The sequence below is a fragment of the Amblyomma americanum genome, unplaced genomic scaffold (genome assembly GCF_052857255.1).
Source record: "Amblyomma americanum isolate KBUSLIRL-KWMA unplaced genomic scaffold, ASM5285725v1 scaffold_37, whole genome shotgun sequence".
In the NCBI taxonomy this organism is placed as follows: Eukaryota; Metazoa; Arthropoda; class Arachnida; order Ixodida; family Ixodidae; genus Amblyomma; species Amblyomma americanum.
This window is the reverse complement of record NW_027526509.1, coordinates 512,297-526,467: the sequence shown is the minus strand read 5'-3', so window position 1 is coordinate 526,467 and position 14,171 is coordinate 512,297. Positions and strand designations below refer to the sequence as shown.

At 48.2% G+C, this 14,171-nt stretch overlaps 1 protein-coding gene across 5 annotated transcripts in view; it reads left to right on the top strand.

Moving 5' to 3' along the window:
- LOC144112053 (TBC1 domain family member 13) overlaps window positions 1–14,171 on the top strand; it is a 288,796-nt gene that overhangs the window by 195,410 nt on the left and 79,215 nt on the right. For all 5 annotated transcript variants that reach the window (XM_077645129.1, XM_077645126.1, XM_077645131.1 and 2 more), the window contains one exon: window positions 7,405–7,647. In XM_077645129.1, the coding sequence (XP_077501255.1) occupies window positions 7,405–7,647 (243 nt within the window). The remainder of the gene's footprint in view (window positions 1–7,404; window positions 7,648–14,171) is intronic.

Here is a 14,171-nt window from a genome sequence, read left to right as displayed (position 1 = left end):
ATTGCTCAGATTTCTACACAGATGGATCTAAGACAGCACTCTATGTAGGGAGCGCGATAGTGCAAGGGAAATGGGAAAAAGTAGTCAGGCTGCCTCAGTGCGCTTCAATATTTACAGCAGAATGCTACGCCATTGCTCTAGCTGTAGAACAAATATTGAAGAAAAACATACAGAACAGTGTTATCTACAGTGACTCCCTCAGCGTAATTACAGCAATAAACCCCAGAAATGCAACTGAACCCTTAATAGGAAACATAATACATAATGTAATACGAGCTGATTCACAAGGACATACAATAAAGTTTTGCTGGGTTCCCAGTCACGTGGGCATCAGCGGAAATGAGAGGGCTGATGCAAGCGCCGCACTTGCCCTTAACGCAAAAATAAAACCAGTAAACATACCGCATAAGGACTGCATCAGGTCAGTCCAGAATAAATTGAGAGAAAAATGGCAGGCCTCTTGGGACAACGAGGTTAACAACAAGCTGCACTTTGTAAAACCTGTCCTGGGTAAATGGAAGACCTGTAGGCACCAGGAACGATTTATTGAAGTAATTTTATGTCGTCTCCGCATTGGACATACACACATTACACATAATTTCTTACTAACGAAACAAGACAAACCTCGTTGTGAAAGATGTGGAGACGAACTAACAATAAACCATATTTTATTCTCTTGTGCAAAACTCGAAAAACTAAGAAATAAGCACTTTACGAAGTTTTATAATGAATACATTCCTTTACACCCAGCGCTGCTTTTAGGCGAAAATGCCATTGTTAACATATCTTCCGTTTTTAGCTTTTTGAAAGAAGCAGGTGTTCTTCAGAAACTGTAAACTTTGATCCACAGCTTTGATTTATAATATGATTCATTTCAGCCATTTTCTCATTCCATGAGAAAAGGGCTGAGGTGGTTATTTGAATGGTTGGAAGCCTCAGGATCCTTGCCCAGCCAAGGATGGCTACTGAGGTTATCTGACTTTCTTGAAACCGTTTATTTTTAGCCATTTATAAAATTTCTTTTTTCTCTTATTACTACCAGAACGAAATAGCAATTTAAGTGCTCTACACAACCATGTTTCCTCCCACCTACAGAAAAGTGTTCATATACCTTGAGCCTGGCGCATGATAGCCTTAGCTGCTTATGTGCCATTAAACCCAACACAACTCAACACGCATTGATGACTCCCTGGACCGGTTACGCCACGCCTCGTACTTCTCGTCACTAGATTTACGCAGTGGCTATTGGCAAATCGAGGTGGACGAACACGACCGGGAAAAGACCGCATTTATTACACCGGATGGTCTGTACAAATTCCGAGTGCTTCCTTTCGGCCTGTGCTCGACTCCTGCTACCTTTCAGCGGATGATGGACACCGTGCTTGCCGATCTAAAATGGCAGTCCTGCCTAGTGTACCTGGATGACGTAGTCATCTTCTCCGCCACGTTAGGAGAGCACCTGAGGCACCTGCGCGCTGTGTTCGCAGCAATTCGTTCGGCCGGTCTTTCCCTCAAGCCCGAAAAGTGTCACTTCGCTTTCCAGGAGTTGAAGTTTCTCGGTCACATCGTGAGCGCTAAGGGAGTCAGCCCTGACCCCGATAAGACAGCCGCCGTCGCTGCTTTTCCCGTGCCAACCGATAAGCACAGTGTGCGCCGCTTTCTGGGTCTCTGCGTCTATTATCGGCGTTTTGTACCGAACTTCTCCCAGATCGCTGAGCCTCTCCCCCGCCTCATGAAAGATGCCGAACCGTTCCTCTGGGGCCAGGAGCAACAACAGGCCTTCGAAGACCTCTGCACTCGTCTCCAGAGTACGCCCATGCTTGGCCACTTCGATGAGTCAGCCGACACTGACTGCACACCGACGCCAGCAACATCGGCCTTGGTGCGGTCCTTGTGCAGTGGCAGGATGGTATCGAACGTGTCATCGCATACGCAAGCCGCACCTTGTCACGCTCGGAGGCGAACTATTCCACTACTGAAAAAGAATGCCTGGCAATTCTGTGGGCAGTGACCAAATTTCGCCCGTATTTATACGGCCGCCCTTTTAAAGTCGTCAGTGATCACCATTCGCTTTGTTGGCTGGCGAACCTCAAAGATCCCTCGGGACGGCTTGCACGCTGGAGCCTTCGCCTTCAAGAGTTCGATGTCACCATCGTTTATAAGTCCGGTAGGAAGCACAGTGATGCCGACTGTTTGTCTCGTGCTCCTATCGAGTATAACCAAGGTGATCCCGACGACGATTCTATTTTTCTCGGCGCCATCTCCACGTTCGTCCTCACTCAACACCAAAGGGATGACAGTGAACTACGGCCTCTCATTGAGTATCTTGAAGGAAGCGCTGCGTCGCCCCTGCGAATCTTCTCACGTGGACTGTCATCATTCTGTTTGCGCGATGGCGTTCTGTATAAGAAAAACTACAACCCGATGGAAGCTGCCTATCTGCTCGTCGTACCTGCGGTCTTGCGCGATGAAGTCCTGCAGGCGTGCCATGATGACCCATCTTCTGGTCACCTGGGTTTTTCCCGCACTTTGGCGCGGATACACCAAAAGTACTACTGGCCCAGGGTTGTTACAATTGTCCAGCGTTACGTCAGAACTTGCTGCGAGTGCCAATATCGCAAGACGCCGCCGACAAAGCCAGCCGGACTACTGCAGCCTATTGATTCGTCACAAGTCCCCTTCCATCAAGTCGGCATGGACTTGCTCTGCCCATTTCCGGAGTCCTCACTGGGTAACCGCTACATTGTGGTCGCCACCGACTACCTCAGCCGGTACTGTGAAACTAAAGCTCTCCCTTGTGGTACCGCTGACGAAATTGCGAACTTTTTCGTTCAAGATATTGTGCTTCGTCACGGTGCACCCATCCTCGTTGTAACTGGCAGAGGAACGGCGTTCACCTCGGCCCTTACGCAGGAGGTTATGCAGCTTAGCGGCACAAGTCACCGCAAAACAACAGTTTACCACCCTCAAATGAACGGACTAACCGAACGGCTCAACAAGACGATCGCCGACATGATTTCTATGTATGTCGATGCAGACCACTGCAACTGGGACGCCATACTCCCTTACGTCACATTTGCCTATAACACTGCTCTACAAGAAATGACACGCTTCACTCCATTTCGTTTAGTGCATGGTCGCGAAGCCACAACCATGCTGGACGCCATGTTGCTTCCGACTAGTAGTAGCTCATCTGTTATGGGTGCTGCCCAATTCGTTCGTCACGCCGAGGCCGCCCGCCAACTCGCCCGACAGCGCATCCGGCACCAACAAGCCCTCGACGCTCGCCGCTATAACCTCCGCTGCCGAGCTGTTAGTTACCAGCCCGGCGAACAAGTCTGCGTTTGGAGCCCAATCTGCATGCGTGGGCGCTCCGAAAAGCTTCTGCGCCGATATTTTGGCCCCTACGAGGTACTCCACCAGTCAGTGAGGTGAACTATGAAGTTCTCCCCCAGGGAACAGTTCGCTCCTCTAGACGGCCGACCCCCGAAGTCATCCATGTCGCACGGATGAAGCCTTACCACGCCCGCTAGCGCTTCAGGCGTGTCTACACCAGCCGCCGGAACATTCGCCGTCCCTTGCCTTCCTGCTTCTCGTTGTTGCGGCACCGAGTCGTTGCCCTTCAGAGAGGAGGAGTAATGCCACAGTCCCAATCAATCCAGTGGCGCCATACCGCGGCCGAACTGTTTTAGAGGGGACTTGCCATGCCTTGCGCACTCGAGGGGCTAGAGGTTTCGTCTTCCGGTGATCCTCCACAAGCTGACGATGCACACTGCCTGCTAAATGTGAAACGAACGCATCCTTCCTTGGGACCGAAACGAATGCTTATAGAGGGCAATGGCTAGATCGGATCGATTCCGCAAAGCCGCTCTCAGATACATAGAGAGTAGCCATAAGTGTTTAGTGCTAGGTCGTAGGATGTTTACAGAGAGGCGCAAAGTCCTTCGATGCAAAAGGTAGCCAGTGCCTCTGGTGGCGTGTTTTTGTTTTATTTGATTTACAGTGCTTTTATCTAGGGCAAACAAGCTGGTTTTGTTAATGTAACATAAAACACAAAAACTTGACAAAACGTATCTCTAGTTATTAACCCAATTTGCAGTATATTTACACTTTGCCCAATCATCAAGCTCGCACAAAGTAATGTCATATCCGCTGCTAAAAACCGCCTCTTATGGTGACGCCATCAGCGCCACGAACTTGTTTTTGCAAGCTAATTAAGATATTAAAACCCACAGTATACGAGGTACAACTGATGCTAATAGCATCACTATAACTTACGTATTCTATGCAACCAACAGGCAAAGCAATGCACTGAAAATGTGTTCTTCAGTACGCTGACGACATCACGGTGTGGAGTACTCACCAAGATCTCCGTACTCAGGAGGCTGCCCTTCAATCTGCCTTGGATGTTACCTGTAATTACGCATCATCCATCGGACTTCAGCTATCCGTGCATAAAACAACATACACCTCAGTCGCCAACCGCTGGGGACGCCGTAAACTTTCTGCAAGTCCAATCCGTCTTTGTCTATCAGGCACCCCACTACAGGAAAGTCCGAGTGTAAAAATCCTTGGCTTAATGGTTCACCAATCAGGATCAGCGACTGCATGGCTTTCTCAGGCAAAAGGGCAAGCTATTCAGACTTTGGGTTTGATTAGAAGAATTGCCCCTAAACTGGTGGGCAGGCTCGTTCGTTGCACGGCAATTGGTGAGGGCAGTTCTGCAGCCACGTATTGTTTATCAAGCCCAGTTTCAACATCTTACAAGAGCCCAATGGGATCGCCTTGCAGCCGTTCACCGAGAGGCTATGAGGACCATTACGTGCCTTCCACGCATCACACCGGTCATAGCTTTACAAGAGAATGCGCAGCTCAATACCATTGATGAGCTGGTGCAGCAGCGCCGTGAAGCGCGCAGCCTTAAGGCCAGTCTATCGCACTCCACGCATGCACTGAGGACTTATGCAACGTCACACTCCATTCTTCAGCCGCCAACGCCAGCTCTTCCCCCATGGAAGTTTGTACAGCTCATCGACAACAAGCCAACAGATAATCGCCGGCCAACATCTACTCATTCGGCATCATTGCTTCGCCAGAAATTTGAGGAACAAGATGCTTGCCTGCCTGAAGGATCCATTGTTGTCTACGTAGACGCAAGCATACAAGCCTGCGAAGCAACGACAGCTATCTACTGCCCGTGCAGACCTGCCCTGAATCAAACCTCTTGGTTTCAGCTTACGGAACCCCCTTTGTCCTTTTGTGCTGAGCTCGTTGCAGTTCAAGAAGCACTCTGCTCTGTGGCCGACATAACTATGCTCCCTGCGGCCCGCGTTGTCATCCGCACTGATGCCCTTCAAGTTGTCTGGTTGCTACGACGTGTTAGCCGCTGTCCAACGATATGTCAGGACATCCACCGGCTCGCGGCACGCATCCCGCAGCCAGTACGTATTAAGTGGGTCCCACGGGATCTGCTGACTTATCAAAGCCAGGCAGATTTAGCGACCTGCCTTGCGAATCCAAACTCATCACCGCCTCGGCTCCTTCCATTTGGGCAATTTTACCCTCCTTTCAGCAAGAAAGGAACTCCTCCGGCGCCGCACACGTGCTCTCATCCCTCCGTGTGCGGTAACCCTGCCCCGTGGTCTTACACGTGCAGAGGAGGTTGCGCTTAGGAGGATCTGGTTCGGGGTTGCCCTCACACCAGCCATCACTCGGAAGTGGCCTCAGTACCGAGAATTGTTTCCTCGGCCAGGGTGTCCGATATGTAAACACGAGGACATCGAGGCCAACATTCATCACTTACTGTGGGACTACCCAGCTCTCAAGCCTACAAGGATCCGGCACCTGAAGGTAGCGGGTCTTTCACCAAGCAACCCTGCTTCATACATTGTCTGGACGCAGGGACCATACCATCGTTCTCTACTGGACTTCATCAAATCAGCTAGCCCTTTTCCATTCATTTAATCACTACTACATCTTTCATCACACCTTATCACACCTTTCATCACACCATATCATTCATCATACCTTCACCCATCATTGATGCCCTGGTGCAATAAATTTCGCTTAAAAAAAAAAGTGTTTCGGGGCCCCTTTAAGAGTAGAGCCCGATAGCGTTATCCAGCTGCCGGCGCTTATCAAGAGCTGCAATCGGCAGCCACACGTGGGGATGGGAGGCGCGGGATGTGCGATGCGACGGAGCTGCGCAGCAAAAATGCAACCATGCTTTAGCATCCCTGATGTCTTGTTTGTCTCTCCTTTATTTAAGTTGCCATGCTTTGGTTTCAATTGTAATTGGACCCCCCCACTTCGGATTTTCAAATTTCAATAAATAGGTCAAACTACAATTGTGTAAATACGGTAAGTGACGACGATTCCTTGTCGAACTCAGCAAACAAGAAACCCTTGTGTGGTTCCAAAACATCAATTACTTCTTCAGGCTTGGTCAGTGACTGTGATTCACTTGATCACATGCCTGACGAGACAAACTTTTGTCGAACCCTTGATTAGGAGTTAATGCTCAAATGTTAAAGGAGTTTAGCGAATGCTGCCATGAAGCATTTTAAGGTGGTCAGGGGCAAGGCGCAAGGCACTGCTGGCAAAACGCAACAAGACGGCTCACAATACAGACACACTCTAGGCCTTTTCTTTGTACCTGATTGCCACTGAGAAGTGGCCCTACCTGGTGTGATGGCTTTATTGTGAGGCCCAAGGTCGCAGGATCAATTTGCAGCTCCGGAGGCCACATCTTGGTAGAAGTGATGTGCGAGTTGAGGGACCCCAATTGGTCAAAGTTAATCTGGAGCCATCCACCGTGGCATCCCTCAGCCCATGTACAGTTTCAAGGTGTTTAACCCCACTTACCATACTGCGAGATGGCACTAAATGTTGCTGTGATGAACGTTTTTGGGGTTTTGTGTGTTGTATACTTCATTGTGTTGCTCAATTTCTGGGTCACTTGGAGGTGTGGTGCACAGGGTACGCGTGGAAGCAGAGGGGACAACCTTCGTTTCGTGGCTGCGTGCTTAGACTGCCAATAAGTAAGGCTTTTTTCATGGCTTCTCTGTTCCAAAAGCTTTTGTGGGCACCTGTGTGTTCATGCAACAGCAAGTGGGCCACTGGCTGCCTGTGCCACACACAAGCACATCATGGCATGAGCAGCAAGTAAACTATTGTTGTTGTCAATTCAGTAAACCTGGCATTGCTCAATCAGTTGAGCATATGAAGAGGCAGTGTGAGCAGACCTGTAAAAGTGCTGTGTTGACAGCTGTAGCTGCACTCAGTGCCACAAGTGGCCATCAAGGAGGCAGCATGCCCTGCTAAGTAAGAAGTGCAGTTTGTAGTGAATATTGGAACATATGTGCATGTTTTACTCTCACATGCTGGTTTCCCATACCTTTGCAGAGTATGCAGAGGCAGACTGCTTCTTTTGCTTTACAAGCCTGATGTCGGAGATTCGGGACTTCTTCATCAAGACACTGGATGAGTCATCCTCGGGCATTGGTGCCATGATGGAACGCCTCATGCAGCTGTTGCGACGCAGGGACGACCGGCTGTATGGGCATCTGAAGCAGCTGCAAGTGGAGCCTCAGTATTACAGCTTCCGCTGGATCATGCTTCTGCTGTCGCAGGACTTCCCGCTGCCTGGTAAGCGTGGAGGGGCATTTCTGGCACCTTTTTATTGCCCGTTGAGTGAACTTGATTGGTGTGGTATTTCCCAGCCCATTTGCTTTTATTAAGGGGAGACGTGGTTCTTAGAACAGTCAAAAATGGTCAAAAAATCGATTTTGAGCAAAACTCATTTTCGGAATGTTTGACCCGTCGAGCACCTATTCTCAAATTATTAACGATGAATTCGGTTGGGAAATGCGATAAAATATGCTTTCAATATACCACGGCAGCCACGAAATTCCCCCCAAAAGGCAAAATTTGTTCGAACTTCCCGCGTGCGCCACGGACGCTGCAGCCGGCCAATTGGCGCCATCTTGGGCTTGGTTTGAAGCTGTTTTCTTTGTGCACAAATCGCGATATCTCAAAATGCGTCGCTCAAGCAAAGCGACTGCCCTGGCCGGTTTTCCGAAGACTGTTTCCGGGTCGCTGATTGGCTCGCGCAAAAAGCGCGCCGTTCCGCACCTGCCATTGGCTGGCGTGACCAGCACGCCATTTTTTTTTTCTTTCTCTTTGCGTTCACCAGCATCACTGCCACTTCATGCGCATCTGCTTCTGCGCTTTTTTCTCGACGCGCCGTGTTTCTGCTTTGTGCCGGAAGTTTTTCCATGCGATCAAGATGACAGGGGACAGTCGACTTCAACCGTGCACGCAATGAGCTTTTGAAGGTCATAAGAAACGGGCGTGAAACAAAAAGCCGAAGGCGTCAGCCACAAGCGCGCCATCGGGACCTTCGTTGGAGCCGGTGCCGGACTCGCTGGACCTGCCGGGAACGTCAACCACACTGCTCGCTGACGACACTGCGGGACCGAGTTCCAGCACGAATTGCATCCCGGATCACGGTACAGTTCGTATTGATGCCGCATACTACTCCGCGACGGAGCAGGCGCAGATTGTTGAGCGATCGGCGCACGCGAAGTCCGCTCTGTCAAAAAACTCACCGACCCAGCGCAAGTTTGACGTTCTTGTCGTCAGTGCGGAGTGCCAGACCGGTGATGCTGGTACCGAGTTCGTGATTGTGGACATGAAAATTTTAAACAACCTTTTTGCGCAAGTGAAGGGCGGAACATGCGGCGCAGGAAGTCTGACTTTGAGCAAGACAACAGACAAGGAGTATGGCTTAGCTGTAAAGCTCCAGCTCGTCTGTGGCAGCTGCAACTTCGAGAGGAAGCAATTTTCTTCTCCACGAGTAAGTGGAACTGCCACCATAACTCTCTTCGAGGTCAACATGAAGGCCATGAAGGGAATACAGACGATAGGCAAAGGCGTGACTGCCCTTGCAGACTTTTGCGGCTGTATGAACCTGTCACACCAAGGTCTGCACCACAAGACCTTTCAGGGACACCTGAAAACTTTTGTGAAAGCCTGCGAAAGCATAGCGACTGCAAGCAAAGCTGCCAGTGTGGCATTCATCAAGGATCTCTATAGAGACTTCTTGAATCCAGTTGGGAACATTGACTTACTTTTGATGGTTCGTGGATGACCCGAGGTCGTAGCTCTCACATCAGTGATCAGTGTGGGCTGCATTGCTGAGCTGTACACTGGTCTTGTGATCGACCACATTGTTTACTCGAACTTTTGTCGCGGATGTGCCTTGGGACCACAGCCACAGGATAAAGGCTACAGTGACTGCCTTGCCACCCACGAGTGCCAGCGAAACATCGATTGTAAGTCTGGCCGCATGGAAGTGGAGGCTGCCCTGACCATGTTTCAGAGGTCTCTGGCCAAGTATGGTCTGCGCTACACGACCGTCCTCTCTGATGGAGACAGCCGGACTTCTCATGCTTTGTCAGAAGCAAAAGTGTACGGATTCATAAAGATTGACAAGGGGGATTGCATCAACCACGTTCATAAGCGAATGGGGACTGCTCTGCGGAACCTGGTTGATAGAAAGAAGGCTCAAGGTGAATCTCTTGGCGGAAGAGGCAAGCTGACGCAGGAAAAGATCAAGAAGATCACCAACTACTACGGCTATGCCCTGAGGAGCAACAGTAATGACGTTCCAGGCATGAAGAAGGCAGTGGAAGCTACACTCCTGCACATGACTTCTACAGATGATGTCCCGAACCACTCCAAGTGTCCTGAGGGTGCTGACTCTTGGTACAAATTCAACAGAGCCTTGGCCAATGGTGAACTTCCACCTCCACACAAGAGTGCCCTCCCGGCTTGTGTTGGGGCTGCTCTGGAGCCAGTGTTTGCAAGGCTCAGCGATGAGAACCTGTTGGCACGGTGCAGTGAAGGAAAGACTCAGAATGCGAGTGAGAGCCTACACTCTCTTATTTGGATGCAAGCTTCAAAGAATGGGAATGCTTCTTTGGAAAGTGTGAAGCGGGCTGCTGCTGAGGCTGTTGCCATCTACAACCAAGGAAGGAGGGCAACTAATGAATCCATCACTGCAAGTCTGGGCTATGCTGCTGGTGGCTGCCTGGTTCGCCGAAGCCTAGAAAAAGACGCCCTGCGTTTGCGCAAGGCAAATGGAGCACTAATACGAAAGAGAGACTGACAAGGCGGCACAAAACGGGAGCAACTACAGTCTTGGACTGCTATGAAGACGTTCTCCAGCAGCACAGGGGAGCGTGCTGCCTAACATCCAGGCGATTCTTCTCAAAGACAGAGTAGGAGACGTGTCGAGCGTCGCACCCAACGGTCCTTTTCAGGACCACCCAACTGCTTGCCATGGTGGAGGCTCGGATCTCCTTGGCTCCGGACCGCTAGGTCTCTCAAAAAACAGCTTTCAGGATTCAAAATATTGTCTTTAGAGCTCAGCACCCTAGCCCTGCACTCCATTGTCTAAAAAAAAATGTACCAATACCTTCATGAGAAATCATTTTTTTTACAACTTCACACTTACACCATCGACATTTTTTTATTAATGTTTCCTTGAATGGAATAAGACACTTTTCCTTGAATGGAATAAGACACTTTTTGTTTTGCTTTGTAGGGAAATAGATAGGGAACATCTAAATAAAATCCGTTGTTGAAGATTCCTCCCAAAATTTCTGTAGTCAGCGTCAAAACTTTAAATGCGATTTTCCCAGCTTCATGTTTTTTGCCAACGTCACTAGCCTTACGGAGCTTTGGCAGCGGCTACATTTTAATCGGAACCAAACAATGTTGAGGGAAAGTGTCTTAATGACCCGCAAGAAATTCCCTAATTAGGCTTCACTTATTTTTCCATAAGTAGAGAACTAATTGAGATAGGCTGAAACTAATTATATTCTTGAAAACAGGAGGAAGAAATACATATGCATACCTAATTTCGTTACAATATCTCTAATAATAAAAATTTTAATTTTAAGACCAGTGTCTTCCCTTAAATAGCCAGGTTGTCATTCATAATGGCACATGATTAGTATCGTCACTAGCGGAGTCCCATTCTGCTCTTAGGCTGGGGGAACTTCTAGGCACCTTTTGCCAGAATTCTTCGATATTACCAGTTGCACAACTTCCCATGGGGTCCATGCGTCTAAAAAAAGCAGTCCGTGTAAGTTGAAATTAGCCACGCGAGACCCGTGGTCAGTAACGTAAATTATGTTCAAGTTAAGAAATTTTCGATAAACATACAACTGTCTGGCAACAAGATCAGTGATACAGATGCATTGGCAAAAATTTATAGATATAACAGTCTGACAGATAAATCAAAAGGTAAAAAAAGCAAGAAGACATGCTTTTCAGAAAATAGTGGAGACATATGATGGCAGCTTTTATTGACCGCTTCCAGATGGCTCTGCCATCTGTAAGCACCAGGGACATGGGCTGGGCATCATTTGATGCGCAGGAAGCTCGGAGTGCTTGTCTTAATGTCGTCTTTCTCCATTTAATTGAGGGTTTGGTTGATCTTGTGCCGTGCTGTAAATGTAAGGCTGATTTTTGCGTTTCCATTACTACGTTTTTGTGCGACATATTTGAACAAAAAAAAAAAAGAAATCCACATTTAGTTTCAACCCTAGCATGTCTGAATTCCTTTCTGCCAGATAAGGTTTGGGTCTCTGGCCATGGGTCCACATTGAGTATATTTTGGGACATTGTACGCATAAAAAAAGAAAGGTAAAAAATATGGTTCTGGGGGTAACAAAAATGGGTAATGCGTCATTGGGTCTCACTCAGGCCTAATGTGTTACTTTAAAATGCCAAAAAAAAAAGTGTTAAAGCACTGTGATGTGATGAGCTCTGAACTCGAGCTAGCCTGTAGGCAGGCCTGGCTGAGAGGCCTAGAGGCCTGTAGTTGCCGCTCGCAGGACGCAAAAATCTGAGGCCGCTGCATGTGTTCTGCAACCAGTTGAAAAACAGCAAAGGAATAACTATAGCAACTGCGTTACAGCCAGCCAGAGGTAATATCCAACGAGACGAAACATTGCAACCAGCAAATTTTCACGCATTGTAATAATCTCCAAGAGTGCTACAGCCACAGAAATTACATATCAAGAAACAATGAAATTGCTTTGCATCATCATTTCGACCAGAGCCGTATTAAGTATAACAAGTGCACAGGAAACTCAACCGTACTGACTGTGACTCAGATCATGATCTGAATGTGGGCCTGGACTCACCACGACTCAGATAATGATCTGAACGTGAATCAGGACTGACTCACGACTCAGATCATGATCTGAACGTGAATCAGGACTCACTCACAACTCAGATCATGATCTTAATGTTAGTCCAGGCTTACTCACGACTCGGATCAGTGACTGAGATCATGATCTGAAATGAGCCTGGGTGAGCCTGAGTCCACTCATGGGTGAGTTCTCCGACCTATGTTGTCCACACACCTGTCTAGAGCCCTCAAGCGACGCACCAGAGATGTTTTCATTTACGAGTGGCATAGGGCCCGAAACAAGACCTTATTTTGCTTCCACATTCACATGGATCGTGTTATATTTATTTATTTATTTATTTATTTATTTATTTATTTATTTATTTATTTATTTATTTATTTATTTATTTATTTATTTATTAAAGGAGCCAGGACCTTTTGTCGAGCTGTTGCCACAGCTTTTAGTCCCGGCTCCTCTTTTGTAAGTAAGGAAATAAATTTCAACTTCATTTATTTATTTATACAATACTGCCAGCCTTGGTAGGCCCAAGCAGGAAGGGAAGTACAACATGAAAAAAATGCGAACTCAATATTTAGGACACCATTTAAAAGGGAAACAAAGGGCTGCACATACATGGATTTCAGCAAAAAATAGCCAATTGAACACTGCAAAGATTTGTGCCAAAAATTCACATGGTAGGCCCAAGCAGGAGGCGAAGTACAGTATGAAAGAAAGCAAAATGAACATTTAGCCCACCAAACAAAAATTATGTCACCTTTTGTCTTTAAATGCTATATTTGGCCCGCCAGGCTGCGATGATTTCATAAGTGCGCAACAGAGCGTGCTGCTCGAGTGCTCTAGACAAGTGTGTGGACAAGAGACCACAGGTCATCCTCATGTTCATCTTGCCACGTAGTTTCACAGTGCCAGCATTGCCAGCAGCTGCCCAAGGCTACTCAGTCGACCCATCTCCGTGCATGAAAAGGGCTCAAAGAGCACTGCTTTAAGGGGCACAATATGCAGTTCGATATATCGAATGTTCCGCTGAACGCGAGTTTGGTATATGCGAACAGTAGTGGTATACCTTTGCATAGGAGTTTCAAGGGGATGTTTTCAGTGTTCTACATAAAGAATAATTCTATATATCTGGGTTCATTATGTCCAGGCTCGACTGTACTTGTACAGAAGAAGCGCTTACTCACAGTTGCGGAAAAGGACTAGAAAACTGACCAGTAAGTGTGCAGGAAACTAGGACAGATAAATAAAGAGCTTTAAGGGGGGGATGAGGGTCTTAAAAAATTTTTTTTTAACATGTTAACATATCTTGCTGAAACTTGGCTTGCTCCCCGCAGGGGGGCGCCTACAGCTTGCAGGCGTTGGTGAGTGGCAACACCACGGGTTCCCGAGCATCTGCAGGGACATCCCCGCAGGGGGATGATGGTGAACGGTGCATCACCACGGACCCGAGCATCCGCGCTTCGCCGTGCGTGGCATCGCCGTGTCCGGGGAAAAGGGGATTCTGGTGGTTGAGCCGATGCCGAGCGTTTGGAAATTCAAGGCCCCTCGGCGGAGGCAACACACCACTTTGGCCCCAGCTTCCTGTAGATGGCACCTCCAGCCTGACCCGACGGGGGGAAATCAGCAGTCGCCTTTTCCTGTCCTCCTCTCATCTTTTACTTTCCTATAATCTTTCTCACAACTCTCGTGTCTCCTCCTCTCTTCCCGTTTTTCTCTTACATATTTCATAGGCGGCAAGGGTTAACTTTGTGTGGCGTAACTACCCTGAGTTGCCCATATATGGTTATAGCAGTAGTGTACAGCTGATGTGGGCAGGACTTACAAGTTCATGTCCAGTCCCCTTGTTGGGCTCCATGGTGGGTGGCTGGCACCATGGCCGAAGAACACACTTTTTTATGGCTACCTCTGTCCTTTCAAATGATCACTCTCTGAAAAGAGGGCGGACCG